The sequence below is a fragment of the Thamnophis elegans genome, chromosome 14 (genome assembly GCF_009769535.1).
Source record: "Thamnophis elegans isolate rThaEle1 chromosome 14, rThaEle1.pri, whole genome shotgun sequence".
Taxonomy (NCBI): domain Eukaryota; kingdom Metazoa; phylum Chordata; class Lepidosauria; order Squamata; family Colubridae; genus Thamnophis; species Thamnophis elegans.
In genome coordinates this window covers 4,239,822-4,256,482 of record NC_045554.1, presented here as the reverse complement: position 1 = coordinate 4,256,482, position 16,661 = coordinate 4,239,822, and the positions used below count along the sequence as shown (strand labels likewise).

Below are 16,661 nucleotides of genomic sequence, written 5' to 3'. Positions count from 1 at the left end.
TGCTCTTCTCTGCTCTCTTTATAGTCTCAACATCTTTTTCACATTGTGGCGGCTAAACTAAAATTATTGGTGTTGCTTTTGGGGGACAATAAAACAACAAAATCAACTCCAACTGTGCAATGCGAGGAATGCCCCATTACCGTCTTCTCGATTTGTCTCTCATTAAAACTGGGAATTGAACATTTATTTATTTTTTTGCTTTTTCCTTTCATGGTACAGAAAAGGAGGCGATTACAGCCCAGAGAAATAAATTTGTCATCTGCACTCCCAGAGACCGTCGTACCACAACTGTTGAATACCTACTACCATCTTCTCCATTAAGGAGAACCGGATGAAAATCATGGTCCTGGGGTTTTTGGGGGGTGGGAGTGGGGGGGGGGAAAGGATCCAACTACAAAGAGAAGAACAAGAACCATTTCTAACCAGAATCATTTCTGCAATTTATTCTTCTCTCCAACTGGAGAAAGCCAGCCCAGGAGGTCTTTTTAAGACAAAATATGTTACGAATTCAAAAAGATGATAAATTCTTTCCCAGCTGGACATCTGCAGATGTGTTGAAACTACAGGTCCCAGAATCCTTCCTTCCTTCCTTCCCTCACTCCTTTCCTTCTCCCTTTCTTTTTCTTTCTTTCTTTTTTCTTTCTTTTTCTTTCTTCCTTCCCTTCTTCCCTGTCCCTTTTGTTTCTTCCTTTCCTTCCTCCTTTCCCTCTTTCCTTCCTTCCTTCCCTTCTTCCCCTCTCTTTCGTTTCTTCCTTTCCTTCCTCCTTTCCCTCTTTCCCTCCTTTCTTCCTTCTTCTTTTTTTAAATGCTTCTTCTCCCAAGCAAAGCAAACCTAAACCTCTTTTTTGTGTGTTTAAGTTGGGAAAATTCCCAGGTTCCTCTTCCTTTCCCCCTCATTGCTGGGGGGGGGGGGAGGGCAAGAAAATTTGTATTTGTATTTTGTATTTATTGGGAATTTATATGCCGCCCTTTTCCCTGAGGGGACTCAGGGCGGCTTACAACAATGAAGGGAAGGGAGTGCAAGACAAGACTTAAAAAGAAAAGAATCGTGATTAAAAGAAAATTTACCATAAAAACACAACATTCACTCAACATTCGGGCGGGGTGAGAGTAATCCTATCCCCAGGCCTGACGGGATAGCCAGTTCTTAAGGGCTGTGCGGAAGGCCTGGCCTGTGCGGAAACCCTTTCCCTGTCACCCAGGGAGGCAACTGGAAATGGCTTCCCTTGCAGCCAAGGGCTGCCTCTCCGCCCAACGCAACCAGCCGCTCCATGGCACCCCACATCTGGCTTTCCAGAGCGACAAAGGATTGAAACAGGAGCCTCTTTTCCCTCTTCCCCCACCCCCTTGCCCTGCCCCCACCCCCCAGCCACTGGGCTCTCTAACCTCACAATCCTGCCCTTGTTCTCCCACCCTTCTCTCCCCCTTTTGCAGCAGGACAAATATTTAACATCTGCCAAAAACAAAACAAAAGCCAAAAATGCTAAGAATCCATTTGCTATTGGAGTGGGGGCTGGTGTCTGTCTCTCTGTGTGTGTGTGTGTGAGAGAGAGAGAGAGACAGAGAGACAGAGAGAGGGAGAGACAGAGAGAGGGAGAGAAAGAGAGGGAGAGAAAGAGGGAGAAAGGGAGAGAAAGAGAGGGAGAGAGAAAGAGGGAGAGAAAGAGGGAGAAAGAGAGGGAGAGAAAGAGAGAAAGAGAGGGAGAAAGAGGGAGAGAAAGAGGGAGAGAGAATGAGAGGGAGAGAAAGAGAAAGGGAGAGAGAGAGAGAGAAAGTGAGGGAGAGAGTGAGAAAGAGGGAGAGAAAGAGAGGAGAAAGAGGGAGAGAAAGAGGGAGTGAAAGAGAGGGAGAAAGAGGGAGAGAAAGAGAGGGAAAGAAAGAAGGAGAGAAAGAGGGAGAGAGAATGAGAGGGAAAGAGGGAGAAAGAGGGAGAGAAAGAGAGGAGAAAGAGGGAGAGAAAGAGAGGGAGAAAGAGGGAGAGAGAGAATGAGAGGGAGAGAAAGAGGGAGAGAGAGAAAGAGGGAGAGAAAGAGAGGGAAAGAAAGGGAGAGAAAGGGAGAGAGAGAGAATGAGAGGGAGAGAGGGAGAAAGAGGGAGAGAAAGAGAGAAAGAGGGAGAGAGAAAGAGGGAGAGAGACAGAGAGATGGAGGTCTGGTTGGGGGAAGGGAGAAGCCAGCCCACCTCGGCAAAAAAAAAAAAAACGCAGAGAATGTGGGGAGTGGGCGGCACCAACCTACAGCTGCCATCATGACAATTACATGGGGGGGGGAAGAATGCAGGGGGGGGGATATTTTTGCAAAAAAAGCTTCCGGCTGCTGCCAGCGCTGAATCACTGGCGGAGAGAAGCAGCCCCCTCCCCCTTTCCAAGCCCCCCCTCCCCCGACGAATCCATTGGAGCCCAGCTTCAAGCCGCAAATAAAACTGCCGGCGCGCCCACCCGTTGCTTCCGAAGGTGGCAATGGGTGCCCCACAGCCCCCCTCCTCCTCCTCCTCTCTGCTGTTGACGTGTCCACCCCCCCCTCTTTTCTCCTGCTTCCAATTCACTCCCCCCCTAAACACCAGGTTTTTATGGGGGGGGGGGTTAGAAGGGAAGGGAAATGAGCAGATTCTAGAGAGAGACTTGGATGAGACGCTTGCGAAGGATGGAGCCACACCCGGCGTTGGCGCATCTGCGTGCCCACTTTTCTGCCTGCAGCCACACCTTCTCCTCCCAATCCGCTGCCATAAACGACACACGCACGCACACGCACACGCACACACACACACACACACACCTACCTACCTACCTACCTACCTACCTACCTCTCCACAATTATGAAGGATGCCCCACTTTGCTCAGAACATCTGCGATCCCCCAAAACGGTCAGAAATGGTGCCCTTTCTGGAGTTTATTTTTTGCCTTCCTGAAAAAGCCAGGGCTTCCTTTCCATCCTCTTGAACCCAGCTCTGCCCCAAGCAGGGGGACAGGGAGGGGGGGGGGCTATGCCCAGATATGACGTCAAAGGCCCAATCTAGAAATAGCCGCTCCGGTTAAGCAGAGCCCACTGGCCAGAAAAATGGGCATTTTTGGAGCGCTCTGTGGCTTACAGAAACGCTGATTCTTGTCCAACTAAAGGATTAAATTCTCTCTAGTTAAGAGAGATTTATAGCCCGTCTTTCGACCAAGGAGATTTGAAAGTGGACAGGGCACTCCCTGTTTTCCCCACACCGCGCCACCCTTGTGGGGTAGGCTGGGCTGAGAGCCAAACATCTTCTTGACTAGAGCAGGGGTTGTTAATCTGGGCCAATTTAAGATGGGTAATTTCTGGAAGTTGAAGTAGGCTGGGGGGAAGTTGGTTGGGGAATTCTGGAAATTGAAGCCCACCCACTGTCTAAAGGGGAATTCTGGGAGTTGAAGTTCACTCGTCAAGATCGAGGTTGAGCGACAGGCAGTGTTTCTCAACCTTGGCATCTTTACAATGGGTGGACTTCAACTCCCAGAATGCTGGCTGGGGTATCTTTGAAGTCCACTCATGGTGGTTGAGCGGTTCTGGGAGTTGGAAGTCCACACCTGTTAGGTGGGGGATTCTGGGAGTTGAAGTCCACACCTGTTGGGTGGGGGATTCTGGGAGTTGGAAGTCCACACCTGTTGGGTGGGGGATTCTGGGAGCTGAAGTCCACTCCTGTTGGGTGGGGAATTTAGGAGTTGAAGTCCACATCTGTTGGATGGTGGATTCTGGGAACTGAAGTCCACTCATACCAGATGTGGGATTCTGGGAGTTGAAGTCCACACCTGTTGGGTGGGGGATTCTGGGAGCTGAAGTCCACTCCTGTTGGGTGGGGAATTTAGGAGTTGAAGTCCACATCTGTTGGATGGTGGATTCTGGGAACTGAAGTCCACTCATACCAGATGTGGGATTCTGGGAGTTGAAGTCCACACCTGTTGGGTGGGGGATTCTGGGAGCTGAAGTCCACCCATGCCAGATGGGAGCTTCTGGAAGTCCACTCATACCTCATGGGGGATTCTGGGAGTTGAAGTCCACTCCTCTTCACGTTGCCACGGTTGATAGTCCAAGACCTTCCCTGCCCCAGCGCATGTGACCGAGCCTCGTACTCCGCTTCCTTCCTCCTCCTGAGCCCCGGAGCCCGCCACGAACTCTAAAGATTAGGGCCCTGTCCTCTCCAGATCTTCCCCCTGCATTTCCTAGCCAACAACCACCAGTGAAGGGACGCACGAGAACCCGCAGGCATCGTGCAAAAGGGGCATTTTAGCAATGCAGAAGTTGTGAGGCTCACGCCAGCTGGCCTTCTGCCCTCCCGAAGAGGGAATTTCCCCAAAGTGCCACCACAGCAGTTTTTTCCCCAGCTCAGACATTTCGGCTCCAGGACATGCCTCCGATGTTATTTTCCCAAGCATCAGCAGAGTCCCCACTCTGCGCACTCTGAGTATGCACAGGAGCACTCTTGGCTCACACTTCTATAGCCTTTTTTCCTCATTCACATCCCTCAAGCAGCTTTTTTGCTCTGTGGCAGAACAGCTCTGGCCTCCAAAGCAGGAGATGCCCCCCCCCCAAAAAAAACCCCACTAGGGACCATCATATCTCCCCCCCTAAAAAAAATAAATTGCCCCATGGCAACTAAGATAGGAACTGACCATCTTCTTCTAATGAGCCCATAATCCCTTGTATCGGGGTGGAGTCTGGCAACCTGATGGAGCTGCCGGTTTTACTGGCCGGATGCCCTTCCCGTCGCCAGGGCGGAGTTTTGTTCGGCAAATATATCCTCATTGTGCCCAGAGAGAGAAATACCTGCCCCTACCTGGGACTGAACTCACAGCCTCCTGATTCTGAGGAGAGCTATAGGAACTGACCGCTTGCTGAAGTGAAATTTAGAGAAATAATCCAGGTTTTTGTTTTTTTCATTTTGAGCAGAGCAGGAGGAACTGGGAGGATCCCAGAAAGACAAGTTTTATTTTCATCTTTACAAGGAGCCCCGGACTTATGAATGTTCGCTTAGTGACCATTCCAAGTGACAGCTGGCATATATGACCAGCATTCTCACTTAATGACCGTTGCAACATCCCCACGGTCACATAATCAACTGCCTCCTATTTATGACGTGTCCGGGTGTGTGTGTGTCACACAATCCCCAGAGGGGCGAGGGGGAGCAGCTTCACTTAACCACCAGGTGACTAACTTATCAACCGCAGCGATCCGCTTAACGACGGAGGCAAGGGAGGTCTCGTAAGAAGGGATTAAAAACTCACTTTAACCCCGGCGTGATTCCCTGAACAATGGCGCCGATTTGCTTAACAAGTGTGCGGCAAAAAAGCGTCACAGAACGGGACAAGTAACCCCTGCCTTGTTTCACCCCGGAAAGTTTGGGCTCGGTTGTTGTCGTAAGTGGAGGACGAGGGTGGCCGGAAGACGTTTTGAGGCCTCCCTCTCTTTTTTTAATGCAAGAAGGAAGGGCTTGCATTATAAAATTAACCGCCTTTTGATCTTTTGCAGAGTCAGCTTTAGGAAAAACTGGTGAGGTTTTCCAGAGTCGTTTCTTTTTAAAAAATAATAATAATAACCCTCTGGAAAGCAACAATTGGTTTTTTATAGGCTGCCAGGAAAAAAAGAAAGAAAGAAAAGGGGGGAAAAACCCGATCCCAAAGATATTTTTTTTAAAGAAAGTAAAACTAGACAGCTGCAAATGCAAAATCTCCAAACTTCCAAATCTTTTTTAAAACCTCCAAAAAAAGTTTGCTCCGTTTTACCTTCTTCCCAGGATGAAAAGCTTTGGGCTTTTTTTTTTAAAGTAGAGGGAGGGGGCACAATTGGGGCCGTGGGGTGGAGGGGTTTATTGGTCCCCAAAGGCCAATCCCAGCCAGCCCCCCCGCCCCCTTCCCCAGGCCTCAAGGCTACCCAGGCCAACCCAAAATGGGGAGAAGGGGGGAGAGGCAGAGGGAACTTGGGACAAAAGGATTGTGGCCAATGAAAAAGTGTCACTCAGGAAGGAAAGGACAAAGCGGGGAGAGAGAGAGAAATAGGAAGGGAGGCAATGGAGTTGTCATCTTTACTCAAGGTGGAACAGAGGGGTCCTTTCCCTCCTTCCCTCCCTCCCTCCCCCAAACCCTACTGCCTGCACTGATGAAGTTAACTAGTTGGGTGGTGAAAGGCTTGCAAGAAAACTACCAAGCTAAGAGAGCACCAAAGACTCCATAGTTCTCGTCGTCCTCCTCCTCCTCCTCCTCCTCCTCCTCCTCCTCCTCCTCCTCCTCCTCCTCCCTGCAAACTTCTCTCCCTTCTAGCAGTGATGATGTTACATAGTTGGGTCAAGAAATGTCTGAAAGAAAACTACCAAGCTCAGAGAGCACCAAGGACCCCACAGTTCCTCCTCCTCTTCTTCTCCTCCCCCTCCTCCTTCCTATCCTCCTTTTCTCTTCCTCCTCCCCCTCTCTGCAAACTCTACTCCCTTCTAGCACTGATGATGTTACATAGCTGGGTCAAGAAATGTCTGAAAGAAAACCACCAAGCTCAGAGAGCACCAAGGACCTCACAGTCCTCCTCTCTCCTCTGTCTCCTCCTCCTCCTCCTCCTCCTCCTCCTCTCTTCCCCCTCCTCCTCTCTGCAAACTCTACTCCCTTCTAGCACTGATGATGTTACATAGCTGGGTCAAGAAATGTCTGAAAGAAAACCACCAAGCTCAGAGAGCACCAAAGACTTCATAACTCTCCTCCTCCTCCTCCTCTCTGCAAACTCTACTCCCTTCTAGCACTGATGATGTTACATAGTTGGGTCAAGAAATGTCTGAAAGAAAACTACCAAGCTCAGAGAGCACCAAGGACCTCACAGTCCTCCTCTTCTTCCTCCCTTTCTCCTTCTACATAAGCCCCCCTCCCTTGTAGCACTCATGTTGTTCTCTAATTGGGTCAGGAAACATCTGGAAGAAAACTACCAGAAACCTTCAGAAGAGCAGATGCTAAGGAACACCAAGGACCCCACAATCCTCCTCTTCCTCCTCCTCCCACTATTCTGCAAACCTCACTCCCTTACCAACACTGATGGTGTTACCCAACTGGGTCATGAAACGCCGGCAAGAAAAACAGCCGAACTCAAGAGGGCACCAAGGGCCTCACACTCCCTTTCTCTCTCTCTCTCTCTCTTTCTTCCCCACCCCTCTTCCTCCATCCCTCCCTCCTCTCCAATCAGACCGGCAAGATTAGGATTAGGGAATTAAAAGACTTGGCAGTTCCCAGCAGGGAAGGGAGAAAACCCAACAGCTCCGTCTGGATTGAAACCACCCAATGCAGCCCCCTCTCCCACCCCACCCCACCCCGGCGCAGCTGAAGGAAGAGGGAGGAGCTTGATAGAGGAAAGCGGGGAGGGGGGGAAGGGCAGAGAATGGCGGAATGGGGGGAGCAAGTGGTGAAAGGAGGCAAGGGTCTCCCGAAGCAGCTGGCTCATTCTTCCTTGGAGGGTGTGGGGGGCAGGCAGCCTCTTTCAAAGCAGGGGTCTTCCCTACCCTTGTTATTTTTCCCAGCCCCTTCCTTCCTCCGCTTGGTAGGGCAGAGCGGGTGAAAAGGGGAAGGGGGCAGACTTTGCAGGGAGATGCACAAGGGGGCTGCTTCGTCCATTCAACACCCCCCTCCCCATACACACACACACACACACACACGCCTGTTGTTCACGGGTCTTCCAAACCGGATACCCTGGCTCCACCATTTTGAGGAAGGGAGACAAAGGAATTCCCGGTGAACAATGTCCCCCCCACCCCAGCCCCCACCACAAGGCCATTCCCACCTCCCCCTGCCTTCCCCCACCCTTACCCCCAGCCCAGAGAGATCAGGAAGAAAGCAGGGAGGGAGGGGGGAAAGAGAAGATGGAGTGGGAGGGGGGGAAGAGATCCCGGCCCATCCCCAGAAAAAATCTCCAAGGAAGCTCTTCTCCTGTCCACTCACAGCCTGGCTAGGGACCCCCGGACCACCCCCCCCCCCACACACAATTCTTCATTCTCCAGGGAAAACTCCGTGGTTGCTTCGGAGTGTGTCTCCAATCCATCAACCCCTCCAGAAACATTTGGGGGGCACAGAGACCATCAACGCCTAGCCTCGCCCGCAAGACTTTTTCATTCTTCTTTCTGATTCAATTTGGAGGGGGGGGGGGAGCCCATTCATTCCTCCCTCCAGTGGCTCAGCCTGTCTCACCCACACATAAGCCCCTTCCCAGATTTGCTGCTGCCCCACCAGCATCTTGTTGGGGGGGGGAGTCTAGCCAGCCCCACCCCACGGGGAGGAGGGGTAGAGAGAGAAAGGGACCCATCATACCAACAGCCAGGACCCTCCCTCACAATACAAGGGGGAACCCCATGATTTGCCCAGGGAAAGATGCCTCCAGCGGGAGGGAGCCAATCAAAAGAACCGCAGCCTTGATCTTCCTGCCCCTTCCCCAGCTGTGTGTGGGTGGAGGGAGGAGACAAAGAGGCAGGGGGGGGTCCCACTCCTCTAGCCCTCGGTCAGGCCGAGACCCCCAAGCTTAGCCTACCCTGAGCCCCCCCAGCCCTGGGGGAAGACTGAAAGATTGTGGAGGGTGGGGAATGGGAACAAAGACCTCAGGGAAGCCCACTCCTTTCCTCCTGGGGGGGGCAAGAGACCCCCTCCCCAACCTTAAGGAATGGAGACCTTCCCCCCCTCCTCCCTGGGCGGCCAAGAGACCCCTCCCCAGCAGGGCCCTTTTCTCCCCTGATGAATGGAGACCTTCTCCCTTCTCTTCCCCAAGCAGCCCAGGAGCCCCCTCCTCAGACGGACTCTCCCCTACCTTGATGAATGCAGCCCCCCCTCCTCTCCTCCCTGGGAGTGCCAAGAACCCCCTCCCCTCCTGGGTGGAGACCTTTCCCCCTCTTCTCCTCCCCAGGCTGGCCAAGAGACCCCCTCCCCAGCTGGGCTATTCCTTTCCTTACCAAATGGAGACCTTTCCCCCTCCTCTCCTCCCTGGGCAAGGAGACCCCCCTCCCAGATGGAGCTTCCCCTATCTTGCTGGATGGAGACCTTCCCCCTTGTTGCTGGGTGGGCCAGGAGGCTGGGGAGGGCGGTTCCTGGCCCACCCTTGCCCTCCCCTACCTTGATGAATGGAGACCCTTCCCCCCTCCTCTCCTGCCTGGGCAGCCAAGAGACCCCCTCCCCAGCTGAGCTATTCCCTCCCTTGCTGAGTGGAGACCTTTCCCCCCCTCCTCTCACGTGGGCCAGGAGCCCCTCCCCAGCTGGGTGGAGACCTCCCCCCTTTTCCTCTCCACCCTGGCCGGTCCAAAAGCCCCCTCCCCAGCCTTGCCCTCCCCTCCCCTTCCTTGATGAATGGAGACCCTTCCTCACCCCTCTCCTCCCTGGGCATCCAAGAGACCCCCTCCCCAGCCGGACCCTCCCTTGATGAATGGAGACCTTTCCTTACTCCACTCCTCCCTGGGCAGCCAAGAGACCCCCTCCCCAGCTGGACCCTTCCCCTCCCTTACGAGTGGAGACCTTCGCCCCCCTCCTCTCCCCCCTCCTCTCCCCCCTCCTCTCCGACTGCTCCAGAACCCCCTCCCCAGCCTTGCCCTTCCCTCCCTTGATGAACGGAGACCCTTCCCCCCTCTTCTCCGGCAGCCCAGGCGCCCCCTCCACAGCCCTCCCCTCCCTTGATGAACGGAGACCCTTCCTCACTCCTCTCCTCCCTGGGCAGCCAAGAGACCCCCTCCCCAGCCAGACCTTCCCCTCCCTTACGAGTAGAGACCTTCGCCCCCCCTCCTCTCCCCTCCTCTCCGGCTTCTCCAGAAGCCCCCTCCCCAGGCTTGATGAACGGAGACCCTTCCCCCCTCTTCTCCCCCCTGGGCGGCCCAGGCGCCCCCTCCCCAGCCCTCCCCTCCCTTGATGAACGGAGACCCTTCCTCACTCCTCTCCTCCCTGGGCAGCCAAGAGACCCCCTCCCCAGCCGGACCCTTCCCCTCCCTTACCCAGTGGAGACCTTCCCCCTTTCCACCCCGGCCGGTCCAAAAGCCCCCTCCCCAGCCCCGGCCCCCGCCTACCTTGCCGGGTGGAGACGTTGCGCTCGTTGGGCGCCCGCAGAACGACCTGGGGGCAGCTCTGCTCCAGCAGGAAGAGCTCGTCCTTGCCCACCTTGGTGCCTTTGCCGGCCTTGAGGGTCCCGCTGGGCCCCGAGGGCGCCAGGTAGCGGCCCTGGCAGTCGCGGAAGGCCACTTTGCCCGCGCGGAACTCCAGCGTGAACTCGGCGGCCGGCTCGGCGCGCTCCACCAGCTGGCCGTCGTGGCGGAGGAGGCGGTGGTCGCGGGCCTGGAGCCGGTAGCGGCCCTCGTGGAAGAGGAGGGTGATGAGGGCGTCCACCCCCCAGGGCACGTCGTGGGCCACCGCCAGCTCCTCGCCGCCGGCGCCCAGCTGGGCGTAGCGCTTGCGGCTGAGGCTGAAGAGATGGAGCTGCGGGTGGAGAGCCAGGTGGACGCGCCACTTCTCGGCGCCGGAGACCTGCTGGGCGAAGCACGAGAGCCGGTCCTCGGTGCCGCCGAAGAAGCGGCGGTGGGGCTCGGACTGCAGGGACCAGCGCCCGTCCTCGTGGGCCACGATGAGGAAGCGGCAGTCGGCCGACGGCGCCTCGCTCCCGCAGCTCACCTGCCCGTCCTTGTCGGCCGCCAGGTAGCGGCCCAGGTGGCTCCGCAGGAAGACCGCGCCCGACTCGTCGCCGTCCTGCTCCAGCGTCCAGATCTGCTTCTTCTTCAGGCTGGGCGCCGAGGCGTTGAGCTTGAAGCCGAAGGCCTCGGCCGTCAAGTAGCGGTTGCCGCAGTTGATCAGCCCGAACTGGATGGGCAGCGTGTCCGACGACGGCGGCGAGGAGGGCGAGGGGGTCCCGTTGGCCGTCATGGCGAGGCGGAGACGGGAGGCTGGCTGGGCTTCTTCGGGATTCCTTTCCCTCCTTTCTCTCCTTCCCTCCTTCTTTCCTCCTTTTCCTTCCTTCCTTGTCCTCCTTTCTTTCCTTCCTTCCTTCCTTTCTTCTTTCCCTCCTTCCTTTCTTCTTTCTTCCTTTCTTCTCTCCTCCTTTCTTCCTTCTTCTTTCCTTTCTTCCCTTCCTTCCTTCTCCCCGACGGCTCCTTTGTTCGGCTGCAGGAGGAGGAGGAGGAGGAAGGAGCCGCGCTGCCGGGCTGGATGGACGGACGGACTTGGCTTGGCTGCCTGGGGCTCCCCGCGCTCCGCAAAGCCGGGCTGCAGCGAGCGAGAGAGACGCGGGTGATGTCAGGACCCGGCTATAAGGCGGGGAGGGGGCGCGGCTGCTTCGCCGCTGCCAATTGAGGCGCCCGGGGGCGGGGCTCGGACGGGGGAGGGGGCGCGCTGCAGCCGCCTCTCCCCCCCCCCCCCCGCTTCCCGGGTCCGCAAGCTGACGACGGAGTAGGGGGAGACGGGGGGGGGGAGGAGGAGCCAGGTAGGGGCGGGCTGGGAGGGGGGGGCGCTCCGCAAGGGCGGGGCTGGCTGGAACGCCCTTGCTAAAAGAGGAGGGGTCTCCGGTGCGGGTATTGGAGAGGGGATACAGCGACCAGCATCCTCAGCCGCTGAGCATTCGGAGGCTGGGGTTTTCGAGGCGTTGCCCGCAAAGGGGTGGGACGGTGGGGGGGCCGAGCCACGCACCCGGCCTCGTTTCAAGGGGACCCTTGTCCTGCCCCCCCTCCCCCCAGGGTCTTGGGGGAAACTCCCCGGATGCTGCAAAACTTTGCCCTGCTGTTGCTCAGATATTTCCCACCCACTCACTCACTCACCCAATTCTGGGACTTGGGTTTTGGATCCCTTATCCAACTCCATTGCGTGTGTGTGTGTGTGTGTGTGTGTGTGTCTGTGTCTGTGTGTCTGTGTTTGCCCCTCCTGGATCTCACCCACCCCACTTTCCAGGCGGCTTTACTCAATGTGCAAAAGAGGTAAAGGTGGGTGGGTTCTAAATTGGCCCTGACTGGGGACAGAACACCACCCAGAGATCTTTGGGCTGGATGGGGGGGGGAACTAAAAATTAAATAAGCCCGCTTCCCTCCTGTCCTTCATTCTGTAGCCCCCCTGCCCCCCCAGAATGGCCTTGCTCAATGTGCAAAAGAGGTAAAGGAGGGTGGGCTCTGATTGGCCCTGACTGGGGACAGAACACCACCCAGAGATCTTTGGGCTGGGTGTGGAAAAAAACTAAAAATTAAATAAGCCCGCTTCCCTCCTGTCCTTGATTCTGTAGCCCCCCCCCCCCCAGAATTCACCTTTCCAGGTGTAGCCAAGGAAATGGTCTCTTGGCTTAAAGTCTGCCCCTTTAAGTGCGGGGGCGGGGCGCCTTTAGAGTGGAGGGAACCTCACCTGATTCCCCCAGGTAGGTCCTGCACCCCTGGGTCGCAGCAAAAGCCTTCAGATAGATCCCAACCCCTCCTCCAACCAGGATTTTTAATTCTCATGAAACTTGGTTCACTTGGTCAGGCTTAACCCATCCTGGGCAGGTTTAGGTATCATGTCAAGCCAGCAATCTTAGCCTCCTAAAATAATCCCAACAGAAAGCATTGAATCAGAGATGCCAAGTTTCTTTTGGGTGTTAGCTCCTGTGCATTGAATAGGTCTGCTTACTGGGGATAACGGTTAGCTCGACTGAGGATGGTTTTCTCCTAAAAACTAGAGAAGGAAACTCTGTGTGTATGTGTGTTTGTGTTTGTGTGTGTTTTGATTAGTATTAATGACAGCTATGTTCACTTAATTATTCTAGGCCAGTGTTTTTTCAAAGATGGCAACTTTAAGATGGGTGGACTTCGACTCCCAGAATTCCCCAGCCAGCACATGGGTGGGGAATTCTGGGAGTTGAAGTCCACCGACTGGCTGGGGGAATTCTGGGAGTTGAAGTCCGCCCACAAGCTGGGGAATTCTGGGAGTTGACGTCCGCTCACTGGCTGGATAATTCTGGGAGTTGAAGTCCACCAACTGGCTGGGGGAATTCTGGGAGTTGAAATCCACCCACAAGCTGGGGAATTCTGGGAGTTGACGTCCGCTCACTGGCTGGATAATTCTGGGAGTTGAAGTCCACCAACTGGCTGGGGGAATTCTGGGAGTTGAAGTCCACCCACTGGCTGGGGGAATTCTGGGAGTTGACGTCTGCTCACTGGCTGGATAATTCTGGGAGTTGAAGTCCACCATCTGGCTGGGGGAATTCTGGGAGTTGAAGTCCGCTCACTGGTTGGATAATTCTGGGAGTTGAAGTCCACTGATTGGCTGGGGGAATTCTGGGAGTTGAAATCCACCCACAAGCAGGGGAATTCTGGGAGTTGAAGTCCACCCACTGGCTGGGGAATTCTGGGAGTTGAAGTCCACCCACTGGCTGGGGGAATTCTGGGAGTTGACGTCCACTCACTGGCTGGATAATTCTGGGAGTTGAAGTCCACCCACTGGCTGGGGAATTCTGGGAGTTGAAGTCCACCCACTGGCTGGATAATTCTGGGAGTTGAAGTCTGCCCACTAACTGGAGAATTCTGGGAACTGAAGTCCACACCCATCTTAAAACTGGGGGGAAAAAACATGATCTTAAATACACTTGGCCGGTTTCTGGTTTACTGCATTGTAAGGCTTCAACCAATTTGATCAATTCCACGGTGGTTGCAGAAACCATGGCTTGCAGAAACCATGGCTTAGCGTGTTGTTTGACTACATCCATGCCTAATTCTCTTCTCGTTCTTCATCCAACTTTATTCCACCCTCGGTTCTATTCCTAAATCCATTCCTGGCAATTTGCCTAATTTGACTAGTTTTATTGCTCTAAAAGCTTTGAACCACTTACTGGGGGTGGGGTGGGGGGGAAGAGAAAAATTAGGGAAGGATGTTCCGTGAAGGGATGGGAAAACGCGCTTTGGAATTATTGCATTGTTTTGGCAGAATGATTTCCAACAGGCCACCATATTCTCCCCTTGAAATGCCAACTATCTGAAAGGAGGATGCTAATTATCTCAACAAACTTTGATCTGGAAAATAAACACTATCCTTGCTTAATGGATGAAGGCCAGGTTGTTTTAAAACAGGGAGGGCCATCTTAACAGCATTATGGGCCCCCGGCTCCTACTATTGCAGACTTCATTCTGCCTTACTTTTCTTTTTTATCCCTTCTTATTCTCTCTGCCCAATCCCTGTTTATCCATCCATCCATCCATTCAGCCTGGGCTGTCTGGCTGCCCTTATCTCTGGCCCCAGCTGGAGACACCTTTGTGGTGGTGGGGGGAAATGGCTTGTTTTTCCCTGCTTGTTTCCTCCTCCCCTTGTTCTCTGCCTACTGCCATCCCTTCCTCTCCCTCTGGCCCCTCCCTCCTGGCCCCGTTGGGCTCCCAAATCAAGTGGGGAGTGACCCCTTCCTTTCCCGTAGCCAAGCTGTGCGTGCAAAGAGGACCCTCGCCAGAAAACCTCCATGGGGAAGGGGTTTCACCCTCTCCCTCTTCCCCCAGCCCACACAGTGCAAAAGGGGGTGAGTTCAGGGGTTGCCAGATGTTAGCCTGGTGCAAGAATAGAAGAAAAGAGAGAATGGAATGGAATAATGGAATAAGAAGAGAAGAGAATATAGAAGAGAATAGAATAGAATAGAATAGAATGGAATGGAATGGAATGGAATGGAATAATGGAATAAGAAGAGAAGAAAGAATAGAATGTAATGTAATGGAATAATGGAATAAGAAGAGAAGATAGTATAGAATAGAATGGAATGGAATGGAATAATGGAATAAGAAGAGAGAATAGACTAGAATAGAATAGAATGGAATGGAATGGAATAATGGAATAAGAAGAGAAGAGAGAATAGAATGGAATGGAATAGAATGGAATGGAATAATGGAATAAGAAGAGAAGAGAATATAGAATAGAATGGAATGGAATGGAATAATGGAATAAGAAGAGAGAATAGACTAGAATGGAATGGAATAATGGAATAATGGAATAAGAAGAGAAGAGAATATAGAATAGAATAGAATTAGAATAGAATAGAATAGAATAATTGAATAAGAAGAGAATGGAATGGAATGGAATAATGGAATAAGAAGAGAAGAGAATATAGAAGAGAATAGAATGGAATGGAATAATGGAATGGAATAATGGAATAAGAAGAGAAGAGAGAATAGAATGGAATGGAATAATGGAATAAGAAGAGAAGGGAATATAGAAGAGAATAGAATGGAATGGAATAATGGAATGGAATAATGGAATAAGAAGAGAAGAGAGAATAGAATGGAATGGAATAATGGAATAAGAAGAGAAGGGAATATAGAAGAGAATAGAATGGAATGGAATGGAATGGAATAATGGAATAAGAAGAGAAGAGAGAATAGACTAGAATGGAATGGAATGGAATAGAATGGAATAATGGAATAATGGAATAAGAATAGAAGAGAATATAGAATAGAATAGAGTAGAATAGAATAGAATAGAATAAGGAATAGAATAGAATTCTTTATTGGCCAAATGTGATTGGACACACAAAGAATTTGTCTTTTGGTGCAGATGCTTTCAGTGTACATAAAAGAAGAAAAAACAAATTCACCAAGAATCATAATGCAAGAAAATGAGATGTAAGATTCCAGAAGGAAGGAAATGGAGCAGAGAATTCTGCAGCAGAGAGGGGTGTGTGGAATAACTGGTTGTTTTTTTCCCCCTTTCTGTCTCCTTTTTCGTCCCGGAATCTTTTGAAAACCAGAAATGCAGCCTTTTCCCTTTCACTGCCTGATAACTGACCTCTTGGTTGCTGATGAAAGGCTCTGGGGACTCTAGGCACGCTCAGAGGCACACTTGTTGCTCAAGTCGTTTTGCTGAGATCCCATCTTCCCATCCCAAGGCTTCCTGGGGGAACCCGTTTTGCCTTTTTGTGGGGGGTTCTGGATCCTTAGCTGGAAATTTGAGCCTTGGTTAGGATCAACGCAAGGAAGAGCTTTGCAGGCGGGAGGCTCGGGGAACTCTGGATATGCTCAGAGGCACTCCTGCTGTCCAGATTTATTTTGCTGAGACCAGTGGTGGGATTCAGCCGGTTCGCACCTATTCGGGAGAACCGGTTGGTAACTTTCTAAGCAGTTCGGAGAACCGGTTGTTGGAAGAAATCTTATTTTATTTTTCCCCCACTTTACAGGCTAATCCTGTAAGGAAGGCAGGAATTCTGGTGTTGTTTCTAGCCTAATATTTATTGCCCTGCTTACAGAAACTGCCTCTCCGGTTAACCCTTATTACCATTGTAACAACTAAGTCGAAGTGCCCATCGACCTGAGTGACATTGACTTGGCCATGCCCACATGATCACATGACCACCGAGCCCCGCCTACCCAGCTGGTCATTAGGGCAGAGAACTGGTTGGTAAATTATTCGAATCCCACCACTGGCTGAGACCCCCCCAACTTTGAGCAAAGGCCTCCCTGGAGAACATGTCTGTTCCCCATTTGAAGTGAAACTCAATTCAGGTAGCAATTCTGGGGAAGTTTACCTGAAGTAGCATCCTTTACTTGTGCCGGAAACGTAGCTAAGTTGGTTTTAATCTCCTGCAGGCTTTTTCCAATGATGAAAAACATGCAAAATGGAACTCCAGCTCGAAGCTCAATCCAGCTTAAGCTGCCTAACAAAAAAAAAAGGATTTCTTTTTTCGGGGCTCAGATGAAATGTCCTGAAGTGACTCGATATCCCAACCAGGAAT

The 16,661-nt window shown here is 52.7% G+C and overlaps 1 protein-coding gene across 1 annotated transcript in view; it reads right to left on the bottom strand.

Moving 5' to 3' along the window:
* Positions 1 to 10,973, bottom strand: part of FSCN1 (fascin actin-bundling protein 1) — a 33,914-nt gene extending 22,941 nt beyond the window's left edge. The window contains exon 1 of the mRNA XM_032230652.1: positions 10,024 to 10,973. Within this exon, the coding sequence (XP_032086543.1) occupies positions 10,024 to 10,870 (847 nt within the window). The 5' untranslated portion in view covers positions 10,871 to 10,973. The remainder of the gene's footprint in view (positions 1 to 10,023) is intronic.
* Positions 10,974 to 16,661: the final 5,688 nt, after the last annotated feature.